General features: G+C 43.5%; 1 protein-coding gene across 11 annotated transcripts in view; it reads left to right on the top strand.

Annotated features, from left to right (window-relative positions):
- The first annotated feature begins 277 nt into the window (after nucleotides 1-277).
- PICALM (phosphatidylinositol binding clathrin assembly protein) overlaps nucleotides 278-20,653 on the top strand; it is a 66,961-nt gene continuing 46,585 nt past the window's right edge. For 5 of the 11 annotated variants that reach the window (XR_008330097.1, XM_053385528.1, XM_053385525.1 and 2 more), the window contains exon 1: nucleotides 279-851. Coding sequence is in view for 9 of the 11 variants with exons in the window: in XM_053385528.1 (XP_053241503.1) it covers nucleotides 722-851 (130 nt within the window). In the remaining 2 variants the exon portion in view is untranslated. Of the gene's footprint in view, nucleotides 852-20,653 lie in introns of all 11 variants that reach the window. The other 6 variants (XM_053385523.1, XM_053385526.1, XM_053385522.1 and 3 more) reach the window with 3 other exon arrangements.

The raw sequence follows: 20,653 nt of genomic DNA, 5'->3' as shown, positions 1-20,653 counted from the left end.
GGGCGGGGGAGGAAAGAGCGCGTCGCGCGGCAACTCCCGACTGATTTCGTCACCGCGTTCCTGCTTGTTACGCGGGAGAGGGGCGGGGGCAAGAAAGACGCATTGCCGCGGGGTGGGTGCGGGGAGGCGGGCCGGGCGGCGAGGGGGAAGAGCGGCGGCGATGGAATGTCACGTGGCAGGGGCGGAGGGGGTGTGGCCCTAATTTTTTTTAAAGAGCATGTCACGTGGCTAGGCGGGGGGGGCGGGCGGGCGATAGAAGGGAGGGTGGGGAGAGAGAGAAAGAGTAAGAGCGTCACGTGATGCCGGAGGCCCGGAAAGCTCTGAGGTGGAGCTGAGCGTCTCCTCCGTCCGCCATTTTCCTGCGGCGACCAGCTGTGCATGTGTGCGTGAGGGAAGGAGAAGGGAGGCTTACGGTGGTGGCGGCGGCGGCCGAGCGGCAGGCCGCGGTAGTGGTCGAGGCCGAGGAGGCGGGGAAGGAGGAGGAAAGAGGAAGGAGGAGAAGCCTCTTCCCGGGTGACAGGCCCGGCCCTTCCGAAGGCGGAGCGCTGCCGGGCGTCCTCAGCGGCCGCGGCGGCGTTGTTGAGTCCAGCCGGGACCGCCCTCCTTTCCTCCCTCCCTCCCTCCCTCCTTCTCCTTCTCCTCTTCCTTTCCCCGTCCCTGCTTCACCAGCCTGGTTGAGGAATAGCAGCGGCAGCGGAGTGTCTCTGAATCCGGCACCGCCATGTCTGGGCAGAGCCTGACCGACCGCATCACGGCGGCGCAGCACAGCGTGACCGGCTCGGCCGTGTCCAAGACCGTCTGCAAGGCCACCACGCACGAGGTGATGGGCCCCAAGAAGAAGCACCTGGACTGTGAGTCGAGACGGACTTCTCTTCGCTCTCTCTCTCTCTCCGTTTCTCCCTCCCCCCCCTCGCGCCCCGACCTTCGCCATTCTCGCTGTCGCCTTCTCTGCCCTCCCCGCCAACCTCCCCAAGCAGCTCGCTGCCCGTCCAGGCCCGGTTTTATTCGCCGGCCAAATACTGTACTTGGATTCCAGTTCCTGTGCTTTGCTACAATATCTCAACGTAGGAACGAACACCCCCCTTTTTTCTACTCCCACTTTTCCACCATCCCCTCTGAAATGAGAGATGAAAATAGACGGCACCCTCTTCTGGTTTTTACTCATTTCATTTATTTAGCCTATTAGATGCTTGGTTTCCAAACGACATACATATGTATTATATATATATATGCACACACACACATATATACATATGTGTATGTGTGTATGTGTGTGTATAGATAGATAGTACCTACCATATATACACACGAACACTCACTCTACCATAAGGGAATAAAAAGGAGATCATATGGTACATTAATATATCATGTAACATATATTACCTGTTACCTCACAGTGTAATTTTGGGCAGTTACTTTAGAATATACGTGTAATTGGTTTAGAAAGGAAGGGTCTATCAGTGGCTTTTAGCCGAATGGTTGCTGGCACACAAAAGTGGGGAATGGTGATTGTCTTCATGCAGACTTCCTAGACTAGATTGGATTTTGGTTGGACCTAGTAAGACACATGTTGTGTTCTTCAACTTTGGTCCCCAATCTTTCAGTGGTTTTCTACTGTGTCATCTCTTAAAACGTTTTTGATCTGTTGGGAATCACATCATTGCATTCTCTTGATACTCCCCCCCCCCCCGCCAAAGTACAGTGTCTACTGTAACCATGCCAAACCATTGAATTGTTAGTTGATCTCCTCCAGATGTTTAACCAGTGCAACTTCAATATTAGTACCATTTTAGCCTATTGAAAGAAGTATAAGGATTAATGATTTAATTAGCTACAGCTGCTGCTTGTTTCCTGGCTATTTTATTTTTCTTCCTATTCTAATGGTTTGTCAGAAACAGTATAGCGGCTGCTGATAGTAACAATAATAACTCATTTACTGAATTGGTTAACTATTAGACTAATCTACCAATCAAACCAATTAAAGTTTCAGTACAACCATTATCCTTAGGCATTTTTTCCCAGTGTGACACTGAGTAGTTCACCACTTCCTTTATGAAACTTGCCTTTGTTATTTGATATGCTACATCTTTCCCTTGGCACTGTAATCTTCCTCCTAACTGATAAATGAAGCACACCTCCTGATATTTGAAATGTCTCAAACCTGCCTTCATTCTCCTGACAGTCTCTGTATATGTAATTTGAGCCTGTCTCCCTTACCATGTTACTTATTTCAGGTTTCTCTTTCCATTGTACCCCTTGTCTAGTGTATAAATCAGGGATAGCGAACCTGTAGCCTTCCAGATGTTAGTGGATTACACTTCCTATCATTTGTGGTCATTGGCCATGCTGACTGAGCTGATGGGAACTGATCCAACAACTTCTGAGGAGTCATTTCTCATTCCTGCTATAGAACGTGACTTTGGCAGCAACCACTTACTACTACTTCTGTGGCCTAGCTGCTCATCTTCAGGAAATTCTGCTCAGAAGAGGAACTGACAGCATCTACTTATGCATTGAAGTTACATTGTATCAAGATTTTAAATGTTGAAGTACATAAGTAGTGCAATTGTATCTTTAGCTTTGACAGCTTTCTGAGAATAAAAGTTTTCCAAGTTGCAGTTTAGAAAAATAACCTTCTTGCCAGGGCTGCTTGCAGAAAATTCTCAGAATGTTTGAGTTTTGCAGACTGTATATGTCTAAGTGGACATGTATGTCTCTGTACATACATGAGAGATATCACCAGTAGTTGGGAGCCTCTTAAACTGATTCTTCTGTACCCCTGTTAAAGTGAGAAAGGTTTGGGGAAATGACTATTTAGAAGTTGGAATGATGTTTATGCCATCTTGGCACCTTTTGTTAAAGCTTGAAATATGGTCATGTTAATCTATTGCGACCAAATAAACACTTAAGCACTTGAGAGTCCAGCTGTGTGATCCACTGTTTGTCTTCAAATGTCTCCATACTCAAGCAGCTTAATAAGGGACTACTAGCTTGTGACCCTTCAGATGTTCTTGCACCTGAGCTTCCATCATCCCTGACCTTTGGTCATGCAGGCTAAAGGTAATAGGAGCAGGAATTCAGTAACATCTTGAGGGTTACAGGTTAGCCACCCCAAAAATGTGTAGCCATCCATTTTGCGGGGTGGATTGAGGCAGTGGAATTTCACTTTGAGTCTGGCACCTCACCCGTTGATAATTCTGGCTGCCTCTAATGTGAGATCCCCAAGGAAAAAGCTAATATGTAGTATCCCCAAAGGCATCCCTGCAAGCATCTTCTTTGTATTCCTTGCCTATCGTAGTTTCATAAAGTTGTGAATGCCGCTTTAAGGTACTTGGTTCCTCTTTTGAGGGTCCTGTCATTTGTTTCATTTCCTACTTTGTAATATGATGGAAATGTCTATGCACTTTTTAAGTTACAAGTTTGCATAGTGAAAATAAGTTTGAAGTCTTCTGCTTCTTAATGGGTGTGTGGGCTCAGTATTGAAGTAAGTGGGTTGCATGTGACTGATGGGAATCTTAACATTATGAAGCTCTTTAATAGTCTGATATCACCAGGCTTTGAGCAGCACCATAATGGAAGTAATTTTTAATTCTGCTGTATTATCAGGACTGTTGTGTTTTATATGTTTATGAAATTGTCCTATGGATGTAGAACCTGATAGTGGGTGCAAATTTTGGTACCCACTATGATTTTTTTTTTTAAAAAGGCGAGCTTTCTGTGTTCAAGTTGCAACCAACCACTTGGGAAACATACTTCATATGATGCTTTATCCTATGATGCCTATTACTTACTTCATGCATTCTCCATTACAGGTAATTGACCCCAAACTCCATGTTCTTTTATTCCATTTTCCTCTGATTCCTTGTTCCTTAACACACACACCCCCCACACGCCAGATTCTTATGAAAAAGAGTGCTTATGTGAAAATATATTAGTTTCACTATTTAGTTTTTTTTTGGCAGTTTTAAGAATATATAATACATAGTCAGAATTACCATTGACATTAAATGCTGTTGGAACAGCTTGGAGAGGTTCTATGCATGCTTTTACATTTGGTTTGAGAAGATTTTTTTTAATGCACATCTGAACAGCGGGTGCATGATATGTTCTTTGAAATTTTCCTGTAGAAATCTCCTGATGGCAGATGAAAACAAACAACCTTATCTGCCTAGAAGAGTGATCTGCAGCTGTAGAGAGTTCCAGCTGGTTTCTTATCACTTGTCCTACAGATGTTTCAAAGCCTGGTCTCTGCTTTAAAGCTTTTGAAGGGGGGGGTTGGCTTGCTGCACCCTGCCAGTTTTAGAAGTAGAGGACAAATTGTTGGGTTTATTCTTTTATGTTTGACAAGCAGGTAGAGTGCTCAAGTTTGTGGTTCTGATTTGGAAAGATTGCACTAACACAGGCTTCCTCAAACTTGGCCCTCCAGGTGTTTTGAGACTGCAGTTCCCATCATCCCTGACCACTGGTCCTGTTTGCTAGGGATCATGGGAGTTGTAGGCCAAAAACACCTGGGGGGCGAGTTTGAGGAAGCCTGCACTAAAAGCTGTAGGTGTTGCATGCCATAATCTCTTTGGGAAGACGTGGTGGCTTAAATCTTGTTCATATGCAGTGGCATAGGATGGGGGAGCACAGGGACGGTTGCCCTGGGCACAATGCCACTGTGTTGCAGTGGTCCCGAAAGTGTTGCATGGCTGGAAAGGAGGTGGCTTCCTTTCCCATTCCTCCACAGCTGGGATGGATCACCAAATCAGATCCATGTCCTTTGCTTACAGATGCTGTGTACCACACACTTCTCGCACAATTGCTGGCACTGCTGGAGCACCCAGTGGGAACAAAGGTGGCCACATGAGCCTTGATTGGCAGTGTGTTGGCTCCTGGGTTGGACTGGCAGAGCTTCTTGTGAGTGCACTATGGAGAGCTGAAGTGGCTGGTGCAGGGTGAGTTGTGGCGCCTGAGGAGCTCTAGTTGAGCGGGTTGAGTCTGCATCCAGCACCTCCTGGGGAAGCCTGTACCTCAGAGTTTATGCTAAAAATAGGGGAGGAAGACCCATGGCAACATGCTATCCCCCTTCCCCAATTTTGCACCTTGCTCTGGGTGCTGGCAACCCACGCTGTGCCACTGTTCATATGCAAGGTCTGAGCACTATATGTGATATTGGAAAGAAAATTTCAGCCAAGTCACATTGTTATGAGATGGTGGGAGAATGGCTATGCTTTCTCCTTAGCCTGTAGTTTACTGGCTCACTATTGATTCATGACTGTGATAATGTTGTACTCTGCTTGTGGCTATACTGTAGCTTTCATTGCTTAGAGCAGCCTTTCTCATCCTGGTGATACTGATGCTCTTGACCACAGTTATCACCTTCCTGGACCATTGGCCATACTTTCTGGAGCTGATGGGAGTTGTAATCTCAGAAATCCTGGGAGGCAACAGGTTGGGGAAGGCTGGTTTATCTGGGGAGAGCTGGCAGATGGTTCTGTCTTCCTTTACAGAGTTGGAAGTGGAGGAGGAAGATTTAGTCTTTTTTTACACTAAAGTGTGTCATAGCAACTTCCAAAGGAAGTAGATTGCCTTTAGTCTCTTTTAGACTCTTAGAAAACTTGTTTGCTAGTACCCGTAAGTAACACTAGTAATTTCCCTTTAGGATAACTTTTAAGTACAGTATTACACAAATGAAGGCCTGGATTCTGAGTGAGGTATTCCATACTATTTAATGAATGTGTATTTTTGGTTTCTATATTTTAAAAGCATCTCTAGTAGTGTAACTGTATTAATGTGATGGTTGTTGGGTCATTCTCAATAAGGTATTGATGGTATTTTGAGGTGTAACTCTGTCTAGGGTGACAAACAATACATGTCTCAGAAGTGTGTTTGACACAGGCTGCTAAACTATGCCATCTCAGAGGTAAATCTTAGTGTATTCCTTGGGGCTTACTCCCAGGTAGCTGGGATTAGGATTGCAGTTTTACTGGCCCAATAAAGTACCTTGCATTTATACATGTATTACTATTAAAACTACAAGGGAGGGTGCTCAGATATTTAGCATTCAATAAAAAGCCCACATTGACTCAGATTGGTGAATTTAGTTTTCTAAGGTTCTCTTGGCAACGAAGTAAAAACTTTATGAAGGCTTTCAAAGCTGGAATCATGGAGTTCAAGGAGAAACATCTGGGCTTATGAATGTTTTGGACTTCCAAAGCCTGATTGCACAGTGTTCTTCCTTATTTGCTCTCTGTAAGCAGCATGTGGATACTGAATGGCTAATCCCTTAACTGACAACATTCATTTGATACTAGAAGTATTCCAGCTTCCTAGTAATGCCTTTTACCATATGGTCTGCTGCCTCTGAAATCCTGGGATTGAAAAATTCTTCCTTTGCAATCTTCCACTATACCAAGCACCTAATTTTTCTTCCTCCCTTGCTTAAAGCATCATTAGTTGAGGAAATAAAAGTATTCTTATGTGTACATTGTATGTTTAGATTGTCTTGTGTCTCAGTTGTAATGGCTTTGTGGGTTGGAGTGGAAGAGGATCTAATTCTATAGGGGGAAAAAATCTCTTGTGGAGATGGTCTGGCACATACAGTCAGCCTGGCAGTGTTGTTCTCCTTTCACAGGAATTCTTGGAAGTTGGGCCAAACCTGAATTGTGTAATTTGTACAGCTGCTCAAATTGGGATTGGTTGTATAACTTCAGACCTCACACACTTTAATATTTAAATTACAACATGTGGAATTATTCCATGAAGTTTTTGGAGAGCATTTTATTTGCTGGATTTGATGCTTGTTTCCTAGAAGGCACCTGAAAATTCCTTCAAGTATAAAATAAGATTTATTGTTTCAAATTACCAATGCCAACATTCAGGAGGGAAATTGAAAAAGTTTTGTCTTATGTTAGGATTAGGTATAACCAGCTCCTAACCTGCATTGCCCATCTCAACGCAAATGAACCACTGTACAGTATATTCAAACATAATGAGTAAAAAACAACTGTTTCAAAGTGCAATCCAAAAAGTACAGCGCACGCTGGAGTGTAAAGTTTGAGTAGACATTGTATTCCAGCAACTGAAACTCTTCATTCTAGAAAAAAATATGCTGTTTCATGAAATCACAGTCAAATGACATCATGTAAAACCTTTTTTGCAGACTTGGTTATTGACAAGTAAGGTAGCTTTGGCCTCAGTTCAGCTTAGTGGGGAGCATTGTTGCTGAGATGTAATTATCCTAGTTTAAAAGATTTTCTGTCTTAACAATATTGCTATTAGAATACTGTCACATGCTCTATGCTACAGGGAAAACCTGAGAGGTTGTATTGGCGAAAAGTTTTCTAATTCCTTTCAAACTTAAAACTGTGTTCCCTGATTTAATATCTCTCACTGTAAAACAGTTCTAAACTATTAATATATCTGCATGTACAATACATATAGATTTATGTTTCCTACTGAATCCTTCAATCACAGGGCTGTCATACATAATTGCTCTAGTCTGTGTTCATCACAAAAAGGCAGATTGGTCCACAGGATCTGATATCAAATCCCGTTTGAGCTGTGGACTAATTGGCAACAGACAAATCACAATCTGTCTCAGTTTCGAATCAGAAGGAGGAATAATGACCACCTTGTTGCTCTTTTTAAAGGCATGTGCAGCATTGTAAATCAAACATAACAGTAGCTAATTCTTTTTTTTTCCCCCAAGCAGTAGCTAATTCTAAGCTCAGGCAGCTGGTCTGTTTCATCAAGAGCGTTCTGTACTACTGTATATACACCTCACCTGGCTCGTGCATAATATGTGGTTAAGGCATCAATATTTTTGTGTTTCTGGCTGCTGCTTTTAATATTCAAAGTACAATTTCACCTCACTTTAAAAAAGCTTTCTTTGAAAGCAACCCCCTCCCCAAGCTTCTGAAAAGTGCATGATTCATTTCCCAATACTGGAAACATTTTGGCAGAGTATTGGGCACAAGAGATATCATTTGAAATTGCATCGTGTAGCAAGAGGGTGGACCCTTCTGCTAGAGAAAGCGAAATTAAGTTGAAGGAACTCAGCTGCTGTAAACACAGAGGAGAGGGGAGTGCATGAGTCAAGACTTGCTACGGCTCATGAAATGATGATCAGAATTTGTGCTGGGTATCTGTTGTAATGTGGGTGTCAAATAAAGTAACAAGATGTGCTTAATTCATTGTGGAAAATGAGGATGGTAAACTGGACCTGCAACATGCCTACTTCTATTGGGCATCTGTAAAAGAACTACATTGCTTAGTATCACCGTTGACACAATTTGTGTTGAGTCTCTCATATTTTAATCATTGGCAATTTTGAGGCTTTGCTGTGGTTTGCAGCACTGCTTTATTTTGCTTAAAATGTTGAAAATATTTTGTTCCATAAGTAAAACTAACTAAAACTTCCTCTAAAATCAGTTACGACAACTAGACAGATTTTTGTCAACATCTCCCCCCTTCACCATTTTTGAAATATTCAATTAACTCTTATTATTTTAGTCAGGGTTGAAATAGACTCGGATATCATCTCAAATATTTAATTTTGTTTGATTTTCTTGTAAACTGGGTTCTGATTTTTTTTAAAAAAAATGAAAAGCAGTGTATAAGTACTTGAAAAAAATTGAAAAAAAATTAAAAAATTAGATTAGAATATTGTCTGATGCTATGTTAATCCAGGTATAGGAGATGAACTAATTATTTAGGTAGAAAACAATCTTATCCAACAATAGATAACTTTTGTCAGTTCCCTAGCAATAAATAAAATCTAGAATCCATCAACACTTCTTATAATGAGCAAATCCCTGACAGAGTTTACCGTATTTTTCGCTCTATAAGACGCACCCGACCATAAGACGCACCTAGTTTTTAGAGGAGGAAAACAAGAAACAAGAAATCAATGCAAAGCCACTTGAGCAAAGAGGGAGGCGTGCTCCGGCTGCGCTCAAGAGGCTTTGCGTGGCTATCGCTGAAGCCAGAAGAGCAAGAGGGATTGGTGCGCACCGATCCCTCTTGCTCTTCTGGCTTCAGCGATAGCTGCGCAGCCTGCATTCACTCCATAAGACGCACACACATTTCCCCATACTTTTTAGGAGGGGGAAAGTGCGTCTTATAGAGCGAAAAATACGGTATATTCCTTGATTAGGCACCTGTTAACATTATTCTATTGTCTTTCATGCAGCAACGGTGTGCAGAAAAATCTGAATCCTGGATTCCTGGTTTACAGCATCTTTCAAGCCACTTGTCTACATGCTTGTTTCACTTAATACTGCATAGATAAGAGACTATGTAAAGTTCCTGAGTGGCGCCCTGTGACTTGGCAAAGGGCAAACCCATTTGGCTCTGTATTCTTGGTACTTTTTGGTGGTTAAATGGACAGTACCTAGGGAATGAAGTCAGCCAAGGGTTTAGGTCAGGTTTTAGGTTTCAGCCTGCAGCCCATATTAGATTGTTACCCCATGGTACTGTAGAAGCTTACACTTCTTTCGTACAGAGGTGCTTATTTCTGTTCTTGCATGGTATGTGTGCTACAATTTTAATTTGAGATCTCTTTTTGGCATGGCACTCAAGGGACAAGGAATACTTAAGTGTTCCCAGCTTCTGAGCTACACCTTTCCATATTCAGGTCAGTGGTAGTCAAACAGGCTCATAAGTAATCTCATTCCATCTTGATTAGATATTGATGATGAGCATAATGGATGCTGTAAAACTAGCACTGAAGTATTGCGTTTAAATGTCAAGTATATGCTTATTCTCTTTTTTTTTAATTAAATATTTATTAGCATTTTCAAGAATTAAACAAGAGCAAAAAATAAACAAAACAAAAGAAAAATACAAAAATACATAACAAAATTAAACAACAAAAAAAGAAAAAATAGAGAAGAAACACATAAAATTATTCATACTTATTGTTCTTAACCTTATTTCTCAGACCTCCTCACACCTCCCCTTCTTGTATTCCAATTTAAATTATCAGTTCAGCAAGTCCTTAACTTATTTCTTTACCTTAATTTATACATTTATTCTAACATACCATTATTTTACTTTGCTTCTTTTTTCCATTTCCTCCATTTATTTTTTACAATCTTAAGTATATGCTTATTCTCTATATGAAAACTTGGGCAAAATATGCGTACTGCAGTGGCAACTACTAAAGGCAATTTTTTATTTTTTTTAAAAGGAAAACTGAGTTAAGAAAACTAGAGGCATGTTCAGGTATTTGTCTGACCATGTGAACATTTAAAGTGTGAATGCACATGCAGATGTCATCCCAATGTCCTTGTGTACCTCATGCTTCCCCGGACCCTGACCTTCACTGTGTTAAACAGGGGTCTTGTATTTGAGTTCAGTTAAATGTTATTAGGCATACACACACATACCATAGTAGGGGTGGAGATGAGGGTCTCCGTGAAAACAGGGCCGCTGATCATGCTAGGCATTTTACTTGAGTTACTTGAGTGATAGCGTGTAAATCCCCCGACAGAGTCCTTTCTGACCCTTGCTCTTTCCATGATAGTTTTGTAAAGTTATGAACAACCTCATGCCACATGTGCTAGGATATTTTCCGCAGTGTTGGTTTTACTTATAATAGCTTTCTGCCTGCCTTGGGTCTAACTAAACGGCCTCGGTCCTGTATACCCGAAGTAGCGTCTCCACCCCCATCGTTCAGCCCGGACACTGAGATCCAGCGCCGAGGGCCTTCTGGCGGTTCCCTCATTGCGAGAAGTGAGGTTACAGGGAACCAGACAGAGGGCCTTCTCGGTAGTGGCGCCCACCCTGTGGAACACCCTTCAGATGTGAAGGAAATAAGCAGCTATCCTATCATTAAAAGACATCTGAAGGCAGCCCTCTTTAGGAAAGTTTTTAATATTTAATGCTGTATTGTTTTTAACACTCGACTGGGAGCCGCCCAGAGTGGCTGGGGAAACTCAGCCAGATGGGCGGGGTATAAATAAATAAAATAATAATAATTACAACCGTATTTTTCGTCCCATAGGACGCTCCGTCCCATAGGACGCACCTAGTTTTTTGGGGGGGGGAAATAAAGGAAAAATTTTTTTTCTTTATTTCCCCCCAAAAAAGCAGGTCGGAGAAACCGAACCAGGTCGAGGAACAGCGGGATGGCGGCGCTGCGCCTCCCTGCTGTCCCCCGAGCTTGTGGGGCTGGCCGATGTCTGCCCAGCGCGAGGGGCGCTCTGATTCAGGGCGCCCTGCCCGCTGGGCGGCAGGTTGCTATCCGCAGCGTGGGGAGCCCTGCGGGGAACTCCTGCAGGGCTCCCCACGCTGCGGATGTATGCCCGGCACGAGGGGCACTCTGATTCAGGGCGCCCTGCCCGCCCGCTGGGCGGCAGGCTGCTATCCGCAGCGTGGGGAGCCCTGCGGGGAACTCCTGCAGGGCTCTCCACGCTGCGGATGTATGCCCGGCGCGAGGGGCGCTCTGATTCAGGGCGCCCCGCCCACTGGGCGGCAGGCTGCTATCCGGAGCATGGGGAGCCCTGCAGGGCTCTCCACGCTGCGGATGTGTTCCCGGCGCGAGGGGCGCTCTGATTCAGGGCGCCCCGCCCGCCCGCCGGGCGGCAGGCTGCTATCCGCAGCGTGGGGAGCCTTGCGGGGAACTCCTGCAGGGCCCCCCACGCTGCGGATGTGTTCCCGAAGCGCCGGGCGCCCTGAAAGCAGAGCACCCGACGCTCCGGGAAGCAGGCTGTTATCCGCAGCCTAGACATCCCTGCGGGACCTCCCACAGGGCTGCCTAGGCTGCGGATGTCTTCCTGAAGCCTGGAGAGTGAGAGGGGTCAGTGCGCACCGACCCCTCTCGCTCTCCAAGCTTCAGCGAAAGCCTGGATTCGCCCCATAGGACGCACCCAGATTTCCCCTTCATTTTTGGAGGGGGAAAAGTGCGTCCTATAGGGCGAAAAATACGGTAAATACTACTTTCTTGTTCAATAGTTGCTAGCTGTACAATGAGCAGTCCTAAAGAGTTAATGTCATGCAAATTTTTGTTGCACCTTGGTTTAAACAAGCAGTTAAGATTTGTGGGCTTCTTATTCTATGGATAATTTATATGGGTCAGTTAAGGCATTTGCTATCTTGGGTGTATGGATGCATGTTCTTTAAGACTTTACAGATTTTTGGCTTTGACAGGTTACTGGTGGCTTTGGGTCTTCTATAATAGTGTTCTTGTTGGACCCGTGACACTGTCAATACAATTATTGAAGCCCTTAGACTCAAACAAAAACAGGATTTTCCCTGCCTTAAAAATCAATGCATTGTATGCCAACATGTGTCAGTTATACTCCATATGGATGGAACTACTTTCTGACAATTATGCTTTTCGTGAAAGCAAAGCAATCTCATATTCATAATGCTCTGTCATTAATTCTTTGACTTACTGTGAAATCCTTGTTGCAAATTAGATATTTTAGACTTTGTACTTTGCATGCTTGGTTAGGGTATCTGGTGGGCTATAGGTTTCCCATTCTTGACTTGGATATATTTCAGATGCTGCTTCAGATGATTTACTACTTCTTGACGGATTTTTTACCTGTTGAGTACTGCTCCTGCTGGATAGTATTTTGATGCAATTCTGAAGTATGCTCAGCTAAATAAAATTATTGGGTTCTGTTGCAAAATGATGCCAAGAAGGATGCAAGGAAGGTAGCTCTGTGGGCAGAATGTGGTATTGTAACATTGGAAGCCAAGTGATGAAAGACTTGCCAATAGTATTCAGAGCAGAAGCAGCATACTGCTTGTAAAACACCTTCTTAGATTACGTTTCTGTTATAGTATGTTGGTTAATTGTAATTGGCTCCTTGAAATATGGCCACACCAAATGGCATTGTTCCAGAAACCTGCTGAATCTTGGTATGCAGAGTCGATACCATCAAGGAGGTTGTACACTGTCCTTTCTTGTATGCCCATTAATCTTACCATGAAAGTATCTGTCAATGATTATTTAGGATATCTTGTTTTAAGGCTGGTTGTTTAACCTGTTGCACACTTCAGTGCTGCTGTGCAAAGCAATGGGTTAATAATGATCTTTAGGAAGAGCGATAAGTTATTGTATTAATATTGGAGGACTCCTGAGGCCCTGACGTTAAAGATTTGTGCAACAATACTTGATTCGCATAGGATTTTCAAGTCCTCCTTCTTTGTCAGGCAAGCCAGGGATAGACAAAATATTGATCTTGATCTGCTGATTGACTGTTGGGTTATTTGTGGTATATCAACAAGGATTTATGCCTCCTAGTTGTTCAACAAGAGTAACAACAACAAAATGACTCTTTCCTGGCCTAAATTTTATAGCTGAAATGATGGAAACTGGGATAAGCAGGAGGTTGTTTGTTTGTTTGTGGGGGGGTAATAAGTTCCATTTTAATGTGGTGATCAAAACAAATTCCTGGACACAGAATTTAATTATTTAAGTGCTTTTTTGCCCCAGGCTTTGGTTGATGGACCTCAAGGTTTTAGAACAAAACAATCCTGATCCTGCAAGCCTGAAGTCTGCCCACCTCTGAGGCAAGCCACCTCAGACTTGGGTCAGTAGCTGCCTCTGGTATGATGAGTTAATAAAAAGTGGGGTAAGAGAAGCTGTACCTTTTAATGTTTGCCTAAAGGGCCTCTTAAATGGCAGCTTTATTCTGTTTGCCTTTCCCAGTTTTTTTCATTGAGAGCTGATGCATAGTGCAGCATGTGGTAACTTTATCTCTGCAACAAGTTTTAATCATAGCATATAGTACAGCACAAAGTATTGGCTGTCTACCAGCTGATCCCTTATTTAAACCCAGAAAATGATAAATCTCCCTAGCACAATTTATAGCTTGAGATAAAAAGAATACAGCAAAGAGTATTGTGAAAGTCAGAAAAGATAAAAGCAGTTGGACGTTTTTTGATATTAATGTTGAAAAAGACAATAAAATGGCTCATCAATGTTAAAAAACAGAAATGTTTTTGAAAGGTAGACCAATGTGTGTGGTGCTTCAAAATACTGAGGAGAGACTTTGTGTTGTGACAGTGGACTACTAGACAGTGCAGAAGAGCCTAATAATAATAATAATAATAATAATAAAATATTAGCTGAAAAAGGCCCATCTAGTGCAGCTTCCTCTTCCTGCAGTGGCTAACTATGGGAAGTCCATAAGCAGGACCAAGAGCAACAGCACTCCCTCATTCATTTTCTGATAGTGGAGGTTATAAATAGCCATCATAAGTGGGAAACATTGAGAACCGTTTTTCTCGTTCCCTGCTTTATGTAACATGGTATCTGATAAATTGTCCAACTATGGATTTTGGATTTACCTAACTCAAGATACTCCTTTGGCCTGCATTTGTACTCAGACGTTTGAACAAGGGAACAAAGCTGGGTTTACTGAGGGATGCCTCATTTTGAATAAAAGTAAGTTATCTGGTTTTTCATTCCATTTTTTTGACAGTCTCTTATGGAAGTCAAATCGTGTACTGGAAAAACCGATTATGGTAACAGTATATCATACCAGCAGCAAAATTACAATAGACCACAAACACATTTTGACTAATCTTACATTTGACAAATAAGTCAGCTTCTGTCAATAATTAAAAACCTTTTGGGAAGATCTTTAGTATTTGGAAGACCCCCTCATTAATTAACTGTTGATGTTCATGTGCCTTGATTTTGTGTTCATAGAATCATAGAACTGTAGAGTCGGAATGGTCTTGGAGGATCATCTAGTCCACAGTTAATCACAGTTGTGGTGGCCAAGCAGCTTTATTTGTGAAGCTGGTGGTTAGGGTCCATGCAGTTCAGTCCATTTCATGTTTACTCAGAGGCACATGTATTTCCAATATTCATTGTTGGTATATTTGCATAGCTGACATTAGTGATGGACTTTGCTTTGATTCTCAGTGCTGCTTTCTTAGATAATTGGGTATATTTTTTACTGTTCACATACCTCCTGTATTATCATACTAAGTTGTTTCAGCAGATATGTCTGGGAATATATGTAACATTTGAACTCTGGCATGGTTTTTCATCAACAAGAGGCCATACACCCCAAACTGCTTAGCTGTGTTAAGCAGTTCTTCAGTGAGAGCCTAGCTAACATGCTTTCACCATTGACCCTTGGCTCTGCAGGATATATGAAAACTTGAATGGAATTTGTTCTCTTTAGAAAAAGGCATGAGTCTGAAGAACAGCAGTAGTTAACTTTGGATCAGTAACCTACATGGCATATTTTAAGTCTTGTCACAGTTTAACTTTCTCAGCAGCCACATCAGTTTCCTGAGGCCTTAGTGCTTCATCATTTTGAAGTCTGTATGTTGTTGGGAAACATTACTGTAGCCTGTACAGTGCTGCAGTTCAAGTGCTATTCATTCCTTTTATGACATCAGAGGCTCTTCAAAGAAAGGAAGTGGTTCTCATGATATTTTTGGATGCCTTATTTTCAGACCTTTTGGGTTTCAATAAACTTGATCAAATGCAATGATCTCCTGGTTAAGTGGACATTAATCCATGAGCACTTATGCCCCAATACACTTGTTGGTCTTTAATGTGCCATAGGACCTCTAGTTTTAGCTACCACAGAGTTAAGATGGCTATTCCTTTGCAAAGTAATACATTGGATGTTTTAAATCTAACTAAATAACTCACTGTTGGTGGAGTAGGGTTGAAGAGGGAATTCCTGGCCATATTGTGATACAGATTTGGAGGACAAGTAACCTATATCATCTTGAAGCCTATATTGCTGGGAAATGCTCTTATTTGAAAACCTGGAGAGCTGTTGTCCATAAGTATAGACAGTTTGAAGCTGTCTCGCCAATCATTGCAAGAACTAGATTTTTTAAAAAATAAATCCATATAAATGTAAATTGGCCCACATCTGTGTGCCTCAGTTCTGTAGAGCTGCAAAACTGAGGAATAGCCACTGAGGTGTCCTTTGTGTGATCATACTGTAGAGCAGGGGTGCCCAAACTTTTTCCAAAGAGGGCCAGATTTGATGAAGTGAACATGCATGAGGGCCAACCAAAGTTGTTGAACTCTTTTTAGGATTGGAAGTTGTTGAGCTTTTTATACAATTTTACCCCAGAGTTGAGCTTTTTTTACACAAAGTTGTTGGAGCTTTTTGGGAGATTTTAGCCCAGGAAATAAACTGCCACAGAGGCCGGATTAAACGGACAGGCGGGCCAGATTAGGCCCCCGAAACAGACTTTGGACATGCCTGCTGTAGAGCTTGCAGTGGGAAGGGGGGGAAGGGGAGAATCCTCAGCAAGGCCATCTGGCTTCTTGTAATGTACCTGCAATGGCATTTAATTGAAGTCTGGAGAATTAAGTACCATACTGAAGTTTCTCGCATTACCATCCAACCTGTGTTATTGGCAGTACTCAGTTTATGGAACACTCTTCCAAGTGACAGTCATTTGGCTCTCGTGGTAGGTACATTTAAACAGACATTTTTATTTGTCCAAGCTTTTTGATCTTAATTGAAATTTGCTTTTATTGGGGTATGCTATAGTCACCCACTGTATCTGATTTGTGATTCTGTGGTTTTAATGGCTCTCATTATAATGTGTCTTGTTTCCTCTAGTTGATCTTTTTTGCCAGCTCTGGATTGGAGGAAGGGTGGGATATAAAAATAAATCATAATCTTTAACCTGGTTCTCCCTATTCTATTCCTAAGTGGCCCTGTGAGAGAATTCGGGGAGAAGGAGAAACTGACTGGCCCAAGGTCACTCAGCAAATTTCATGGCTGAGTGGGCGTTTGAACCAGGGTTTCCCTGCTTCCTGTCAAACACTCTAACCATTGTGTCATGGTTTTTTCAAATTTTGTGAAAGTTATGTAAACCCACCCCCAATTGTTTGCATGCTTTGAAACAAACTTATTGCTAAAGCAGCTTTCCCCAGCTGGTGCCCTCCAGATGTTTTGGACTTCAGTTCCAGTCAGCCCCAGCCAGCTAAACAGCATGTTTTAAAGAGCAGTGTGGCAAGGAGGGCAACTTTAGGGAAACCTTGAATGTTGTTATTTGTACACTGAACAATTCTAAGTGCAGCTACCTGCTAGTATGGTGAAGGATGCTAGATGATGACTACCAAAAGGCTTATAATTAACACTAAGACCTACATTCCTTTTGTTTTAATAACAGGAAGAGAAGTGAACTTTGATTAAGTGCATAGTTGTCTAAAACTTCCTGGTATTTGGATTTAAGACTTTTGATGTCAAAGTCTGTCTTGCCTCTGCTTCTTCAGCCCCTAGGAATGTCTTTTGTCTTCCTCCTACAAAAGATATTTACCCAAGTGATAAGCCTCTTAGCTAATGTTGCACTCATACCCTTTCAGGATTGTCTTGTCATTAAACTGTATGGATTCCTGCATTTCCTGTAAAAGTGTTTTTTGATTGGTTTGAGATACCTGCAAAGATCTGACGGGTTTTAAGATGAATAATTGTGTGTATAATTGTTTATGACTCAATATGTTAACCTGAATTGACCTTTACTTTAAAACCAAAATTGAAAGCAGCCAAACTCTAGTGCTGCATCTCTCCCCCCCCACCCTGCCCTCTGTCTAGTCTAATGCCAGTCAATTTGAGTAGTTGATTCTTGATTAGTTGCTTTTGAGCTGCAAGGTACAACCGGAAGGCACATAACATATATTGCAGCTATTTTTTGCTTTGGAATCGGCTGCTCTCCTTTGGTGAGTTGTGATTGCCCCAAGAGTAGAAATGTGCAAGTATCCCTACTGGCTCATGAAGCTCCTGGCAGCTGCCATAGTACTGTGTTATCTTTCCCCAGCTAGCAAAATATTTATGGATGTCCTGGGAGCTGCTCCCTTCCATTTATTCTCTACCTCAAACAGTGAAAAGATCCATGAAATCTGGTTCTGTACACAGTTATTTTCAATATACAGTGGTGCCCCGCAAGACGAATGCCTCGCAAGACGGAAAACTCGCAAGACGAAAGGGTTTTCCGTTTTTGAGTTGCTTCGCAAGACGATTTTCCCAAGGGCTTGCTTCACAAGAAGGAAACGTCTTGCAAGTTTGTTTCCTTTTTCTTAAAACCGTTAATACAGTTGCGACTTGACTTCGAGGAGCAACTCATAACACGCGGTGTGCGTCTCCGTAGGGGCAAGAACGCGTGAAGGCGGGTTCTGAGGAAGAGGGAGCTTTGTTTCGGCGAAAAATAGCAAGGCGCGCACACTTCCCTCCCCACAACTCCCAGTTAGGGAGGCCAGGCTCCGGGGCTCTTCAGACGGGGCTCCTTCCTTCTCCCCCCCCCAGTGCCCCGGCGGTGACAAGAGCGCCTGCCCGGGCCCTCCGGCGCTCGCCCTGCGAGGGGCGCCCCCTACCTGCATCTCCGCGCTTTCCAACCCCGCGACGTCGACGGCTGCGGCAAGTTTGCCTCTCAGTGTGTGTGCGCGCGAGTGTGTGTTCTCCTCGCCCCGCTCGAGTTAGTCCCGGCGCAGCGCAGGCAGCAGGTGAGTCTCCCTTTGGCAGCGCAGAAGGCGCCGGGCCAGGCAAGGTCAGCTTGGGAGCCACCGGGGATGCGCCCCCGCGCTCCTCTCCAACGGGCTGGATGCGCCCCTCTCCGCTTGCGCGCTTTTGGCTGGCTGGCCGGCTGCTGCAGCAACAGGGGCAATAGGCATCCACCGTCGCTGACGCTCCCTCCCTCCCTCCTGCCCGTGGCGGGCGGCTGGCTGGGGCTGGATGTGCCCCTCTCCGCTCGCGCGCTTCTGGCTGGCTGCAGCAGCAGCAGGGGCAATAGGCATCCACCGTCGCTGATGCTCCCTCCCTCCCTCCCTCCCTCCTGCCCGCGGCGGGCAGCTGGCTGGCTGGGGCTGGATGCGCCCCTCTCCGCTCGCGCGCTTCTGGCTGGCTGGCTGGCCAGCTGCAGCAGCAACAGGGGCAATAGGCATCCACCGTCGCTGACGTTCCCTCCCTCCCTCCTGCCTTGGTGCTTATTGGTAAGAACATGAAGTCCTACTGCATCGGCAAAGTCCATCTAGCTTGACGTTCTGCTTCCAACAGTGACTAATAGGATGCCTCCAGGAAGCTCAAGCGGGGCATGCAGTCAAGAGCTGTCCCTCACTGCTGTCTCTCCTTCCTCTGACTGTGGAAGGTTCCATTTAACCATCATGGCAATAATGGAGGATATTTAGTATACTGTTCCATAAAGCCACCTTCAATAATGTCAGCATTATAGATACATAATGCTTGATGTTTTAATAATAATAATAATAATAATAATAATAATAATAATTTATACCCCGCCCTCCCCAGCCAAGGCCGGGCTCAGAGCGGCTTACAAGCAATAATAAAAACAAGTTGAATGATTACAACTTTAAAACAAAATTAAAATACAACAGTAAAATATTGAAACATTAAAATATTAAAATGTAGCCTCATCGTAGGAGGAGAAGGAAAAGAAAAAAGAAAGAGAGGGAGGGAATCAAATTGGCTCCAAGCCAATTTACATGGCACGCTGGGCTGATCAAGTCCTGGGTTGTGTTTAGAGTGTTGTAGCCCAGCTATCCATGTGTCATTAAAGCATTAACTACATCTGGCTTAGGGAACCAGATCCTTATCCACCCCCCACACCCATGGGCCAACTTTGGCAGGTGATGAGGCCACCCTCATGTTCTGTCACCTGACATCATGATAGCATCAAGTGGCTGATAGATGGGAAGTCCTACCCACCTGTCAAAGTTGATCTGCGGAGGAGTGGAGTTTGCTTCACCAGCACATTCCCCAGGCGGAAAGCCTCATGAAGCAGCACCCATCAGGATTGAACTCTCCACTCAATGGCAGATGAATGAAGAGTTCAGACCTGCTGGCTGCAGGGATCTACTTTCCCAGTGTCTTCCCTGCAAAGATTGAATTAGCAAAGCACACACTGGCAAGATTGTATTTTGTTCACAAACTGGTGACAGAGGGATCAGTCCTGTTGGTTGCAGGTCTGTGTCACCGGTGCCTTTCCCACAAGGAATGCATTGGTGAAGCAACACCCAGCAGAATTGAATCCTGCCATCAGGTAATGTCTCCCACTGCTTGTGGTGTCGGGAAAGTGGCCTCCCACACCTACATTAAAATATTATAGCAAACTGTCAGTGGCATACGAAATAAATAAATAAAAATATATGAAAGCTTAAACCCAGAACAAACTTGGTTGGTCTCTAAGGTGCTACTGGACAATTTTTTATATATTTTTTTATTTATGTTGACTGCATCAGACCAACACGGCTACCTACCTGTGTCAGTGGCATAGTGTAACATTGGAAAGTGTCAATCACTTCTCCTACCTTGGCAATTACCTTTCCACATTGATGCCAAAATTCAGCATCGCCTGAGCTCTGTGAGTGCAGCTTTCTCCCAATTGAAGTGCAGAGTGTTTGAGAACCAGAACATCTGCAGGGAAACCAAAATGCTTGTTTTCAAAGCTATTGCACTACCAACCTTACTGTATGCATGTAAAACATGGACCACTTATAAACACTATCTCCAACTTCTCGAAAGATTCCATCAACGGTGTCTCCAGAATATTTTACATATCGCTTGGGAAGAAAGGCAAACTAATGCCAGTGTACTGGAAGAAGCAAAGATCACCAGTGTCAAAGCAATGATTCTTTAACATCAATTTATTTGGACTAGTCGTGTGCGATTGAATGGAAGGCACGTTTGGCAAACCCTCACCATGTTAA

Source organism: Podarcis raffonei, chromosome 4 (genome assembly GCF_027172205.1).
Source record: "Podarcis raffonei isolate rPodRaf1 chromosome 4, rPodRaf1.pri, whole genome shotgun sequence".
Classification (NCBI taxonomy): domain Eukaryota; kingdom Metazoa; phylum Chordata; class Lepidosauria; order Squamata; family Lacertidae; genus Podarcis; species Podarcis raffonei.
Note: the sequence above shows the minus strand (reverse complement) of the source record. Positions and strands in the feature narration are given on the sequence as shown.